The sequence below is a fragment of the Prionailurus bengalensis genome, chromosome A1 (genome assembly GCF_016509475.1).
Source record: "Prionailurus bengalensis isolate Pbe53 chromosome A1, Fcat_Pben_1.1_paternal_pri, whole genome shotgun sequence".
NCBI lineage: Eukaryota > Metazoa > Chordata > Mammalia > Carnivora > Felidae > Prionailurus > Prionailurus bengalensis.
In genome coordinates this window covers 181,276,061-181,290,659 of record NC_057343.1, presented here as the reverse complement: position 1 = coordinate 181,290,659, position 14,599 = coordinate 181,276,061, and the positions used below count along the sequence as shown (strand labels likewise).

The following is a 14,599-nucleotide window of genomic DNA, read 5'->3' as shown; positions in this document are numbered from 1 at the left end:
GAAGGAGAGGTCTGGGGGAGGGGGAGAGCCTGGTCTCCTTCCTTCCTCTTTCTCCTCCCTTTCTCACTCTTTCCACTGCCATAATCCCTCTGGAGTGGTAAATGTGTCCCCAGCCCCCATTATACCTTAACCTCAGTTCATCTACAAACCTGTTAATTTGTCTCCAGATAACCTATAGTTGACCCAAGTACTGGCTTGAATTTATGCAAATATGCCCTTTGGAATCCTGACACTCAAAACCTTGGATCTCCAGGTATTCACAACTCCCTAGCCAGTGACAGAAAATTTCCAGGAGCCCATGTTGAAGTCTGATACTCGGAGCCTCATCACGATGCAGACAGGAAAACTGAGGGCCTGGGCTCCCAGGCACAGCTGTGTAGGTTACATACTGCACAAGGGTGCCTCATCATTGAAGGGGCACTAATCTCACTGACATGATAGATTAGGATATTGAGTACAACAGCGTTCTCATAGTCATAAGTCATCTTGTTTTAACAAAATCAGTGTATTACAACACATTTCTGATTGACAGAAGTAAAATATCTTTAGAAAGAGGCTCCTTTTCTTAATTTGTAAGAAGGAGCCATATGGCTAGCAGCAGACCTGCAGAGGCCTTCAGAGCCACAGATGCATGCCTGAGGGCAAGTGAGATCTCAGGGGGTCCTGACCTTCAGTCCCCTGCTGCACCTCCCCTCTCTGGTGTCTTTCTTGCCTTCCCTGTCCCTGCCCCTCCTCCATCCCACCCCCAGCCTTCTCACCTTCACAGGTGAAGTCCTGGATGGCCACATCCTGGATGGGTATCTCCTTGAGGAAGAAAGGCTTTTGGCACCGGGGGTTCCCGCTTACGATCCGCCTCTTCCTCAGCCACTTGCCCAGCCAGGCCAGGTGGCAGTTGCAGTTGAAGGGGTTGGACAGGAGGTTTCTGAGAGGAAAGAAGGGCTCTCTCTGAGTGGTCAGCACCCCCACCCCCCACCCCCGTGGGAGTGGGACTTGGGATCCAGGTCTGCAAGCCTGGGGCCCAGCTCTCCAGGCAGGCCAGCTCTGGGTTCTGATAAAGGAGGAAGGAGATCTGGGGAAGGAAGTGCAGACTCTCTTCTAAGTTCCAGATGCAGTCTTTGCAAGGGCCTTGTTCTGGACCTCCACACACAGACTCGACCTCGGTCTCCTGACATGCCCTCCATTCCTCCCTGGGCTCGGGCTGCTGGCTGTCTTCAATCCCTCGGCAGGATTCTCTTACACTTAGCACCTCCACACCGCTGCCCCCTCTCCTGGCATAAATCTCTCTGTGTTGGCCTGGCTTCATTCCTGGCTCAGATGGCCCCTCCCCTAAAAGGAAATGAGGAGTCCTGCCTGTCCCAGTCTTCTCCCCCAGTTGTCTGCTGCCTGCACAGAACCCACAGGCAATGTTTGCCTCCCTCCTTAGACTCTCAGCTCTCCCAGGTGGGGGTCAGCCCTGTCTGTCTGCCCGATGTCTCCAGGATCCTGCATGGCACCAGCACGGCCTCTTTACTGGTACCTATGGAATGCAGTGAGTGGATTGGTGGAGGAATCGGGGAGGGCAGCTGTCAGGCTGTGAGTGTCGCCCAGAGGACTGCAACCGGGCTAAGCAATTCATAAAGCTGTTCTCCCATGCAGATTTGTCACAGCAGCCCAGGGGAGGAGGTAACATTATTCTCATTTCACACATGAGGAAAATAAAGCTTAGGGAGGTGACACAAGAGGCCAGACAGCCCTGAGTGGCTGTGGTCTGACAGGACAATTAAGAGCTTGGGAGTCAGACATCCCGGGTTTGAATCCTGGTGCTGATGTTCAGCAGCTGCGTGAAGTCAGGCAAGTTTCCTCTCATGTCGAAGCTGGTTTCCTTAATGCTTTGTGACTCTACCTCTCTTGACATCTTTTGTGTCTTTGGATTCCCAGTTTGGAGGCAAACAGGAGGAGTAAAAAGAAGGCTAAAATAAACCAAACTGCTGGTGCTAGTTCCTAACCCACAGTCTCCGGTCTGGCTGTCACTCATTCATTCAATGCATCGGTTTATTTGCCAGTTATATAATGGGCATTTACTTAGTGCCAGGCACAGATAGAGACACTGAGGATATAGCAGTGCACAGAAGAGCTGCACATCCCTGTCCTGGAACCTACATTCCAGCTGATGGGAGGCAGACAGTGCACAATCAACAACACAAAGGTCAGTTGTAATAGTATATTGAGAATGGTCAGTGCTACAGAAAAGGTTAAGGAGAGCAGGGCTGAGGAACTGGGGGTGATGGCACAGGAGGAGAGTGGGGCGAGGCGATGGACACTTAAGCAAAGAATGGATGGTGGGGAGGGAGGCCAGGGGAAGGCCGTTTCAGGTAGCGGGAGTGGGTCCGGGGTGCGGTGGATGGGGGGGGCAGTAGGGAGGCTGGTGGGGCTGGCCTGGAGGGAGCTTTGGAGGGACTGGATGGTGTGGGCTTTTTAGGACCCCTACAATTTGGCTTTTATTCCCAGTGAGGCAGGTGTATGGGAATATAACAATGGGCAGCAATACAAATGCAGCAAAAGCCTTTCTCTTCTGACTTCCAGAGTCACTGGGGAAGGAAAGAGTGAATGGACCAGCACCTGAGGTTAAAGGAGCCACATAGAAGTACTAGGAACAACCATAAAGGCTAACGTGTTCAGGCCCCTGCTGTGTGTTTTACAAATATTAGCAGATTCGATCCTCATAACAATCCTACCAGACAGATTTTACCGAAGGAACAACTGAAACACTGAGAGGTGAAGTAACTTTTCTAAGGTCACGTAGCTAATAGGAGGTAAAGCCAGGATTTGAACCCAGGAGCTTTGGCTCTAGAGCCCATCACTTTATCACTATTCTAAACAGCCCCTTTTACCAACATAGTAAAAGTGCTCCTGGGCAGGAGCACTCATTAGGTGTCCTGAGAGCTAGAGTCTAATTCTGGTTCTGGTATACATTTAAGCAGCCAGAGGCATCATTTAAAAATCCCTGTAAGGTCATGTCACTGGCCTGCTTAAAACCTTCCGTGGCTTCCTGACATGCATTGGATGAAGATAAAAGTAGTCCATGGCAGGCCTGTAGTCTGGTCTCCCAGAGAGAGCAGGGCAGGGGCAGAGAGAGAGAATCTCTGCTAGCACAGAGCCTGACACGAGGCTCAAACTCATGAGCCATGAGATCATGATCTGAGCTGAAACCAAGAGTTGTATGCTTAACCAACTGAGCCACCCAGGCGCCCCATATCTCACCCTTTCTTACTCTGTGCTCTGGACCATGTTGGACTTTGCTCAGTCTTGTACATTTGCTCTGCAACAACCTACCACAGGGCCTTTGCACACGTTCTTTCCATGGAAGGAAAGCACTTTCCATGGAAGCACTTCCCACTTTCTTGAACAAGTTAACTCCTACCCACCTTCCAGAACACAGCTCCAGTGTTCCTTGACAAAGCCTGTGTTGGGTTTTCATATCACTGTGGACCTCCCTTCTGTGTCAATTTACTATTCTGTGAGCTCCAGGAAGGAGGGACCATGTCTGTGAATCCTTAGCACCTAGATGGTGCCTGGCACATGGAGGGCGCCTAGCAAATGGTTATTAAGTTGAAAGATGGGTAAATAACCTTGGCCAAAGATAGTAGGGAGCTGCCAGGGAAGAGGTCTGCAGGAGAGGGGCCCAGAGTCAGTGTGCAGTGGGCACAGGGGGACTTACATGGTGGATAGGGAGACAAGTGTGGTGAAGGCTCCAGGGGTGATGGTGGTGATCCGATTGTCATAGAGGGACAGCAGCCTCACTGAACTCAGGCCAGCAAAGGTGTCATTGCTGACACAGTTGATCAGGTTACTCCTCAGCATCCTGCAAGAAGAGGGGTGGAGATGAGGGGAGCACAGGCATTATCTTCTCCTCCCCACCACAGAGCCACAATGTGTGTGTGTGTGTGTGTGTGTGTGTGTGTGTGTGTGTAGGTGGGATGCCAACTCCAAGCCCAGACTAGTCATGTTGCTGAGGTTTGTTCTGTGATAGTAGGGTCTGGGTCTGCACTGGGGCTGCATGTATGTAAATGTGTACGTACATTCTTGCCTGTGCTTGCTTTGTGTACAGTGAAACTGGGTGTCAGGAGTGTATGTATGTACACATGTATGTTGTATGGTGGTTAGTGTATGCATGTATATTTCTGGGAGGAGAAAGGAGAATCAAGATGTGGCTGTGGACATCAGCTTGAGTGTGTGTGTGTGTGTGTGTGTGTGTGTGCGCGCCTGTATGTACATGCTTATTTGTGTATGTGCTTATGTGCATACTGTGTATCATTGTTATGCATATGTGTCTATGTGTTTATGTGGGTAAATGCGCATGTGCCTCTATCAGCATGTTTCCAGTACGAATCTATATATGTGTACAGCTTAGGGCAAGTATCTTTCAGTGTGTGTGTGTTGAGGGTGCTAAGTTCTTTCCCATCAAGGATTGGGAAATGTATAGCGCCTCTCTGGCTCCAGGAAGAAAGGCACTCAACAGGTCAGGACAGACCCAGGCCCAGGAGCTGCCCGGCAGCCTTTGTAATCCCCCTCTGATGCCCTTGCCCTCCCATCCCCTTCTGGGACTTGGCCCAGGCCCTGGGCACTCACAAGGTCTTGAGGCTGCTGAGGCCGCGGAACATGCGCCCATGCACCGTTTCCAGCTGGTTCCCGGTCAGCATCAGCTCCTGCACGTTTGCTGCTCCATCAAAGGCACCCTCTCTCACCTCCTTGATCTTATTGTTGCTCAGGTTTCTAGAAGGAGGGGACAGAGTGGGGCAGGGTGCAGGAAGGGAATCGTCAGCCCTGCGGCCAGTGGGGACTCTCAGGCACCTCTGGACAAGGACTGGATGGTGGGGCTTCCTGAGGTTTGGTCTTCAGCACCTGCAGCCGTGGAGCAGGGACCCCAATCCACACAGGTGGGGTTGCTGTGTGAAATGGGCCGTGCGGAGCTTAAAGTCTTTTCAGGGTGTTCCTCTTCCCTGGGGATGAGCAGATTTAGAATGGTGCTTCTAAAACTGATTTTCTCCCTTCAACAGAAGCTCTAGCCAAGCGGTGCTTCTCAAGTGGGGGGCAGGACAAAAACACAAAATGTGCCCTCAGTGGGGGTGGGACATCTGCAGAACTTCCAGCTCTACAGTTGAAATCCTCGATGTAAATGGATACCTTCTGGTTACTACTTTTTCAGCATTGATTACGTATTAGGTTCCGTGTGAGGGGTTAGGACCACGGATTCACATCGAATCCTTAAAATAATGCCTCTCAGAGGAATATTAATGTATATTATCATTGTCTCAGTTTATGGATGAGGAACTGAAGTTCAGAGAGTTTATTAAGTAACTTGCCCAAAGTCACGCGCTGATAGAAAAGAGATTGGGTCCCCGCTTTCTGGTGCATAAAAAGTCCTCCAGGGAGCTGCCTCTTTCTCGAGTGAATGTTCCTTTGGTGATATGGATACTCACACCCATCCTTACTGCTTTGCAGAATTCAGAGCTTGGGGTACTGGATTTTCTTACAGTCCTAGCAACCTTGGTCCTATCAAGTCTTGGGACTGCCCCTTCTGAGTCTGCCCCTGAGCTCTGAAAAATGGTCTTTCCCTCAGATGTCTGATCACCACATGCCAGGCCTCATGAGAGATCCTGCAGGGCCGCTGATGCTGGGAGTCCTTCCGGGCTCTTCCTGGCAGGGGGTCTCCACGGACCACCCAAAATGGTCAGGCCTGAAATGCATTCCGGGCAGGATGGATGGAGTGGAAAGTGATGGTGTTTACACAAACTGGGGGAAGAATCCAGTCTCTGGAGCAAATGCCTGGCACAGGGAATAGTGTTTTGTGAACAGTGACATCTGCAGGTGCAGAAGAAGCCTACTAACCCACTAAACACACTGATGTGGTTGGGACCGAGGGCTCACCGGAAATGAACAAGCTGGTGCATTTTACGGCTGGGAATACTGAGGCCCAGACAGGTAGGGATGTGGCTCCAGGTCCCGGAGTAGCACCCTGAGCTCCTGGTACTTGTGTTTCTCTCCTGCACCGGTCTCATGCAGCTCTGGGCTCACCCATGGCAACCCCAGGGGATGAAGCCTCCCTCATCAGCTGGCTCCGAGCAAGTGATGGAACTGGGCACCCGTGGGCTTGACGCCAGCCCCTTGCCTTCTTTTCAGGCAGGGACTGGTCCCGCAAGGCATGGCAGTGCTCACACCTGTGCACAGGTGCGGAAGAAACAGCTGGTGCTCTGACTGCTCCCTTGGTGCTCCTGTCATAGCCCTGCTCTCCTCCCACTTTCTGCCCTGCTTGGGAACCAGGAGCAGTACTCCTCAGCATCCTTCCCCCAAGGTCTGAGAGAGCTGGGAGACTCTAACTGGATTTCTGCTCTGTACCCTTGACTGGCTCTCCTTAAATTCAGCCTGTTTTCTTATAAATCCTGGTAGTCCTGGTCCAGGATAACCCAGGAATGGAGGTAATGCACTGGGGAGACTGCAAATTACCCCCAAATTAGACATGGGAGGAGAGATAAAGGCTCTCCCAGCAGCTATAACTCATCTGAATGCCAGAGGAGCGGGGGTTTGCTCCAGAGAGTTAGGCTCCTTGGGGAATTAAAGTACACAGGACGGGCAATGAAGATGAGTTAAAGCAGCCATGAAGGGGGAGGGCTCCCATTTCCTGACATCTGTTTCTTTAAATGAACAAAATTAACATCACATTACTGTAAGGTTTGTGAATTGGATTTCCTCAGGCTGGGAGAAGGGAAAACATAAGGAGAGCACAAAAGGAGGGGATAGAATTTTCCAGAAGACCAGGCTGCTGTTGTCTCTCCATTCATCAAAGCACTGCTCAAACCTATAGGCAGCTTGAGGCAAGCACTCCATACACAAAACAAGGACATCAGGGTTTTGTAGGAACTCTGTCTTACTCTCAGAGCAGGATCCTTCTGAAGACACCCCAGATCCCAGGAACCCCAGGATGTAAAACCAGGACCACTCAGGAGGCCTCTCTCCATTTTTGTCTCCACCAATGGACCTGAAGGAATATGGCTACATCATGGCTTTGACTCTGATGTGGATGGGATATTATACTTGAAAGGGTCCAGCCTTGGACACTATGCAGACTTGGGGTCAGTTCAAAAGGGCAGAGGCAGGACAGCCCCAGTGAGCCTGTACCTTTCAGACCTTCTTCTCATCTTCCCAAGAAACACTGAGGCCCCTGTAGGCTGGGGTTCGTCTAGCTACCCCTGGGAAGCCTGAGTCTGAGAAGGCAAGCCCAGGCCTCTTCTAGCCCATGGTTCGTAAGACAGTGCATAAACTCCGGCAACAGGCAAGCATCTGTAATCCTGTTTAAAGCCCAGTCCCAGACGAAAATGTAGTGGAGAGAGAGCTATGTGGATTTTTCTAGAAACTGAGGATACTGGGTCATAATGAAAGAGCACTCTGGCACACTGTCAGGTCAGGGAGGTCCTATCCACCTTTTTATGAACCTCTCCCTCCCCCTGAGGTAGAAATTCTATTTCAAGCTGGGGTCACAAGCTCAAATGTCCCCAGGGCCCAGGATGGTGACTTAAAGTAGAAAGCAAGTCCAGTGGGGACAGCACAGGCCATGAGCCCAGCGACCAGGAAAGCACAGGCCCTATTTAAGGGGGAGGCTACCCCTCACTTCAACAGCCATTTGGGAATGCAGGCCATGTTTTGCCAGATCTTCTGACTTTCCAAAAGATGCCAGAAATTTGGATTTTTGTTTGTGTGAACAATCCTGATTTTTATTTTTTTTAAATTTTTTTTCAACGTTTATTTATTTTTTGGGACAGAGAGAGACAGAGCATGAACGGGGGAGGGGCAGAGAGAGAGGGAGACACAGAATCGGAAACAGGCTCCAGGCTCTGAGCCATCAGCCCAGAGCCCGACGCGGGGCTCGAACTCACGGACCGCGAGATCGTGACCTGGCTGAAGTCGGATGCTTAACCGACTGCGCCACCCAGGCGCCCCTGAACAATCCTGATTTTTAAAAGTGGGCAACTAATTCTTATTAAAAACACAACTAGTGCCAACAAATCCACCTGTATATACCTGATTTAGGCTAGAGGGCTGCTGGGCATTAGCCTGTGGCTGAGATTCTCCTTCACAATAAGGACTGACATAGAAGTCTGCCTGAGGACTGTAGTCCATGTGACTTCCTTCATTTGAAGAGTCACCTTGAATTATCACAGTACTAATAAACCTTTTGGGTAATGGCTTATACATTTTTTTTTTCTTTTTGGTATACTTAGTACATGTGATACTCATGGAGATCTCATGATTCTAACAGGACAGGTGAAGGCACAGAGCTTCAGACAGGGTTTGGAAAGGCATGCACCATGGAGCTTAAACACCTGATTTTATGTTCCTTCTCCTTGGCCCCTGTGCCCTGTCAGGGTCAGGTCGAGAGTGTAACCCCACAGTCCTTAGGGGAGCTTAGCCGACTTGGGCACAGGCACTGCTGGCTTTAACCTTACTCTGATCCAGTTGAGAGCCACAACCTCTACGGGGATATAGGGACGGTGATGGGTCCCAGTTTAAGGGCCTTAACAAAAAGAGTTGCCGTCACATTATTTTAAATAACTCATTGTAGCCGGTGGTCTTTGGGACCAGATCTGCTCCACGGGTCATTTGCTTGGTTGACTAGCACTATGCATATGCATTTATGCACACATACATGTGCACACATGCATCTACGGCCTTCAGAGATGCATGCATTCCCCACTGTTACCACTGCTGGTGTTACAGCTTCAGTTTTTGTTTTTGTTTTTAAATGTTTATTTGAAAGAGAGCACTAGCATGGGTGGGGGGAGGGGCAGAGAGAGAGAGGGAGATAGAATCCCAGGCTGGATCTGCACTGTCAGCACAGAACCAGACACAGGGCTCAATCTCACGGGCTTGATCTCATGAACCATGAGATCATGACCCGAGCTGTAATCAAGTGTTGGATGGATGCTCAACTGACTGAGCCACCCAGATGCTCTTGCTGCTTGAGTTTTAACCTTGGGTAAGGTGCTTTCTATGTTTCAGCTTCCTTATTTGTAAAAGGAAACAATCTCAAAGCTTTTTTGGTTCTCTTTGTGGGAGTTAAATGGATTAGTATCAGTACAGTCTGGGGCAGAGTACAGTGTTTAGTAACCATTAATGGCTAGCTATTATTATTGTTATTATTAACACTGCCCTGTACCCAGCTCCTTTCCACATTTGTGCTACTTCCTGGGTCCTGAAAGTATTTGAATTTGCAACTCCTGTTTTATTTAAGTTATTTTATTTTATTTTATTTTATTTTATTTTATTTTATTTGAGAGAGACAAAGATAGTGTGAGCGGGGGAGAGGCAGAGAGAGGGAGAGACAGAATCCTAAATAGGCTCTGTGCTGACAGCAGGGCCCAAACCCACAAACCCCCGAGATCATGACCCGAGCCAAAAACAAGAGTCAGATGCTTAACTGACTGAGCCACCCAGGCACCCCTATTTATTTTAAAAAAATGTTTATTTATCTATTTTTAGAGACAGTGAATATGAGTGGGGAAGGGGCAAAGGGGGAGAGAATACCAAGCAGGTATTCTCAGCTCTTGCTGAGCATGGGGTTCAATCTCATGAACCCTGGGATCATGACTTGAGCTGAAATCAAAAGATGGCCCCTTAGCCGACTGAGCCACCCAGGCACTCCCATACTTATTTCTGATCCTCATCATAACTTACAAGGAAGGCGGATTTATGTCTATTATGTAAATAATATAACTAAGGCTCAGCAAGGCTAAGGACACTCCCAGGGTCACACAGCAGGAGAGGGAAAGAGCTGAACTCGGAAGAAACACAGGTCTGTTCTTTCCCCACACATGGATTTCTGGCTGCTGAAGGGATTTTCTGGCAACCCTGACCTTCATTTGAGCAAGGCAAATACTGGGACAAGCCAAGCAACCGGTGCCTCCTTGGGCGAGAACTGGGTCTGTGTTTTGTCACAGTCCCCACTACTCTCTTGTTGCTTGGATGTGGATGCTGGGAGTTGGTTGCCACTTATCATTGTGTTTGTGCTATTGTTTTCTTGGTGCACAGAAATGGTTCTCTGTTCTCCCATCCCTGTTACAAATGGGAAGATGAAAGATCAACTCAAAGTGCATGAGCTCCACTGAACATGGTGTGTGTGGGCGTAATATTTCTTTATGGAAGCAAATACTACTTGATCCTGTTTACTGTGCAGATATGTACTTGGCTAGCCTTACTCATTTTAATACCTGCCTTATCTCCATATACATGGAAGTTTCTGTTTTGAGGTTAAAAAAGCACACCTTTCTCAAGTTTGAATTCAAAAGGGCATTTCCTTGCAGGTGATGGGTGGTGTCTATGCTTGGCCTCTGAAGCTTGACACACAGGCAGCCACAATCCTCACCAGGACCCACATGTGTCCCTCTCTCATCTGTCCCTTCAGAGTGCTACTGCTCCCAGTTACAGAGCAGTTGCCAGGCCATGGGCAAGGTGGTGGCCGTGGGCAGGGAGGGAAGGAGGAGGGTACTGCACGGGGCAGGGGAAGGTCTTTCTCCTCTTTGCCTGCAGGGGACTGATGCGGGGGGAAGACTGAAGAACAAGACAAAAATTAAGGGTTACAGTCAGTTCCCATTATTCATGGTGGCTATATTCTATAAAGTCACTGGGGAAAAATGAATTAGGGAATGCTGAACCATTGCTCCTAGGGGACATACAGGGTTAGGTTACTGTGAGTCTCTGGTCACAACATTTTCATTAGCTGATCAATACATAACATTGTTTGATATGTGTTTCTGTTTAAAGACACCTTATTTTAATATACACCGTTGATTTATTTACATTGTACTCACAGCCTACAGTCCTATAACTCATGTCTGAACAAAGCTATGTAACACGCATTTTCTCCATAAGGTACATCACAGCCTTCTTGTGCTTAGGAAGGCTAGATAGCCCTTCAGCACTATGCAAAGATCTAAAACTAGGGCCCTTTAAATAGCAAAATCACTGACAAAAAGCATAAACATGTGAAAGGATGTGGCACCAAATATACTGTGAAAAGGACACCTATTTACAGTCCGAGAGCCGCAACAAGAAATCAGAGCATGCGTGGCCATTTTTGATTTCAGCTGAGAACATGCGTGTAGGGGCCTCAAAGTTTTTTGCTGTTCCGTCCATGTCTATAAATGAGTATGAAAGCACTGTATTGATTTTGAGATTACAAATAAGTTTCAGTGAGTAAGCCAATTAGCAAATATGGGATTTGTGAGTAATGAGGCTTAATTGTATTTCCTTTGTTCCACAGGCAAACCCAACTCTGGGGCCAGGAGATGTGGACTCTGGGGTGAGAGTAGGGAGAGGGGCCAAGGAGAAGGGAGTTAGATGGTAGAGAGTTCCCATGTGTGCTGGTTCCTCTGCTAGGGCACGTGGGAAGGGAGGATGAAGGGAAGCGAGCCCACCTGCACACTAGTGCGATGACAGATGAACCCACGTATGAGTGCCAACTCTGACATTTATTGGCTGTGTGGTCTCAGACAAGTCATAAAACCTCTTTGAGCCCTTCCAGCCTCCTCAGCCACACAAAGGAGTGTGAAGCAGCAGCAGGCAGGTATATAAGGACTTCATGAGATGATGTGCATGAGGCAGGGAATGTGGCCCCTGGCCCGGGACAAATACTCCCTTAGCTCAGCCACATTATTCTTGTCTGGCCCACACTCCTAGGCAGGGAGAGGGTTATGAGGACAGGCAGCCACGGCATTGGAGAAGCCAGCATAACCACGTGGACCCTTTGCCTGATGTCAGGCTCCACTCAGGCCCGGGGACACCGAGACTGCAGCTCGGCATACAAGACATCTGGCGTTTCTGCTCCAAGGTCTAATGCAGAAGCCTCTAGAGGCCATCTAGAAACAGACCTTTCACCTGTCACCTTGTAAAAAGTACGAAGTGATGCGCACCCTAGACCTCTGAGTTCCATTGCTGGACCTTACCTGAGTCCCTCTTAACCCTCCTTGGGGTAGGTGTTGGGTGTGGGGGATCAGGATGAACAGAGGGGACCTGGAGACTTAGGGATGCTGTAGAATGCATGATCTGCAGAATAACTGACAATGTAAAAACAGTGAAGTTTCATTTTGGTCTGTCTCTGTATGGCTGTGCCTTCCTGTCCTACTTCTAAATACATGCCCAATGTGGGGTCAGGAGGAGGCTGAGAAGGGCTGGAGCAGAGTTGGGGGGGCCACCAATGCCTTGGCACATGGCTGTAGTCTGCAGGACAGACCCTGGCCAGGGCCTGGAGGCTGCTGCTAAGTTCCCGAGGCTGACTTACATTTTCCGCAGGTTGGGCAACTTCTTGAAGATCCCAGTGGCCTCTAGGACAGATATGTCATTGTCGTTCAGTCGCCTACATGGGAAATAAGCAGACAAGGTAGTGGGATAGCTGAGGATGGGGCACCTCTTTTGCTGCCCTCCATGGGACCCTCCCACAGCTCCCCCATGGCTTGAGCTGAATTGACACCAGGACCTCACACTCAGCTGAGGTCGGCGGAGCTGGGGAAAAGTCAGAGAGAAGGAGGGGCCGAAATGTGCTGCCTCACTGTGTGCCCCTGGGATGTGTAAAGTCAAAGAGAACCCTCACACTAACAACACTAATAATGAAGACCACCATCATTTATGCCGGGTTTGCCCATGCCATGCATGGTTCAATATGAATTCTGTGCTTTGCATTCTCTTACTTGATCCTCTTAACCCCCCTAGGAGGTAGGCACCATCACTTCCATTTTATAGCTAAGAATCGGACACTCAGACCTGAGAAGCAACATGCTTGATGTGAGGAAACTTGGAGAAGACCGGACTCAGACCCACGTGTGTTGGTTCCGCACATGCTGTGCCCTCACCCCGACCATGCTGTAGCTTTTTAGCTCTTCCATTTGTGGACCAACCAACACATCCTTTTATTAGCATGGATAATTGGAGGCTCAGATAGATCTAATCATTTTAGTGTTTTCTCGCTTTTGACAATTACTTAATAGCCATCTTTCTATTATATTGTAAGCTTAGTAAGGAACTGGGGGGACCATCTGCTTTGTTCATTGTGGAGGCTGATGGGCCTAGCACAGTGCCTGGCTCACGGAGGGTGTTCAGAAAATATTTGTATAATGAATGGACTGTCTTTATGTTTGAGGAAGCTATTCCTGGGGAGTGGGGAGGGGATGCCTAGGTGTCTATCCTGTGCCAAGGATGCAGAGGACAGCCACGGAGTGCCCATGTGACTGAGCCGGGAGGGGGCTGCCTCCAGAGGACCCTGCTCGGGCTGGTTCAGGGTGATTGGGTGTGGGGACATGTAGGGAGTTCCAGCCCAGGTAGTACTTACAGATCAGTGACGTATTCAGGGAGGTGGCTTGGGATGCGGGCCAGCTTCTGGTTGGAGCAGTCCACAATGGTGCCCTCACAGCGGCACTTCTCGGGGCACACAAGGTCCATGAAGCACTCGCTGCTGAACCTGCTGCGGTAATCCTCTGAGCCTAGGCGGGGCCAAAGAGGGGGGTGTCAGGACCACCGGGGCTCCCGGCCCAGCTGAGGTTGTTGGCAGGGGGATGGGGAGGCACGTGGTGGGGTGGTGGTGGGGAGGGCCCAGTGACAGCATCGCCTTCATGCGTGGCCACCTTGCTGGTGCCCTCTCTACCCCAGATCCCCACTTTCCATTTGGTCTTTGTCATTCATGATTTCAGTCCTCTGGGAAACCAGGCTCAAGCTCTGTGGGCTCTTAAGCTTTGGTGGGTCACGGACCTTTTTGAGAAGCTGATGCAAACTTATGCTCTCCTCAGAGAAATGCTCTTAGGTGCATGTGTGCAGAATTTGTCCTATAATTTGGGGTGGAGAGTACTGAGTCCATGATGCCCATCATCTGTGGACTGTCTAAATGTCCATGAAAGTCCAAATGAAGAGATTCTGATGGAGTTTTGATGAGGGCTGTCAGGGCGAGGATGAGGTAAGGGAGGGGGGGTTCACACTCAGTTATCTTCAAGCAAGTAAGGAAACAATAAAGGAGGCCCAGCATATGGTGGTCAATGACTGTTGACACTAGATTTCAGCATTGAAGACAATAACGAGGGTTGGGGACCTGGGGATTTGAAGCCCACTGCCCTAACGCTCGGGAATTTGGCTCAGAGTTGCCTGATGATCCTCTTTAAAAACACAGTAGTAATAAATTAACATTTAAAAACTGTCAAGACAAGCACAGCTCTTGTGAGGGTCCGAATGATTTGCCCGATCTTTTGAGAATAAGCTCTGTTCAACCACAGTGAAAGGCCAGTTCTTAGCTGGAACTAAGATTTATTTTTTTGACATTGACTTTCTCCTGAGGTCACACAGTAATGGCAACAGTATCAATAAGTGATGTCTCAAAAGATGTCCAGGGGTACTGCTTTATTGATTGGAAATAATCCCTTGCTTGGTACCTGGGCAAACCTCGTGAGACCAGCAATCACAGCGGAGGTGACTGGGAAACCCTGGCTCTCCTACCAGCCACCAGCTAGTTGGCAGGGGCCAACGCTTCATTAGCACCATGCTAGGTACAAAACATGGGCTTGGTCCATGTTTGCCCGAGGTGTAATAG

At 49.5% G+C, this 14,599-nt stretch overlaps 1 protein-coding gene across 1 annotated transcript in view; it reads right to left on the bottom strand.

Annotated features, from left to right (window-relative positions):
- SLIT3 (slit guidance ligand 3) overlaps positions 1 to 14,599 on the bottom strand; it is a 597,991-nt gene that overhangs the window by 66,675 nt on the left and 516,717 nt on the right. Inside the window, 5 exon segments of the mRNA XM_043596219.1 lie at positions 759 to 922; positions 3,698 to 3,841; positions 4,609 to 4,752; positions 12,311 to 12,385; positions 13,355 to 13,505. Of these exon segments, the coding sequence (XP_043452154.1) occupies positions 759 to 922; positions 3,698 to 3,841; positions 4,609 to 4,752; positions 12,311 to 12,385; positions 13,355 to 13,505 (678 nt within the window).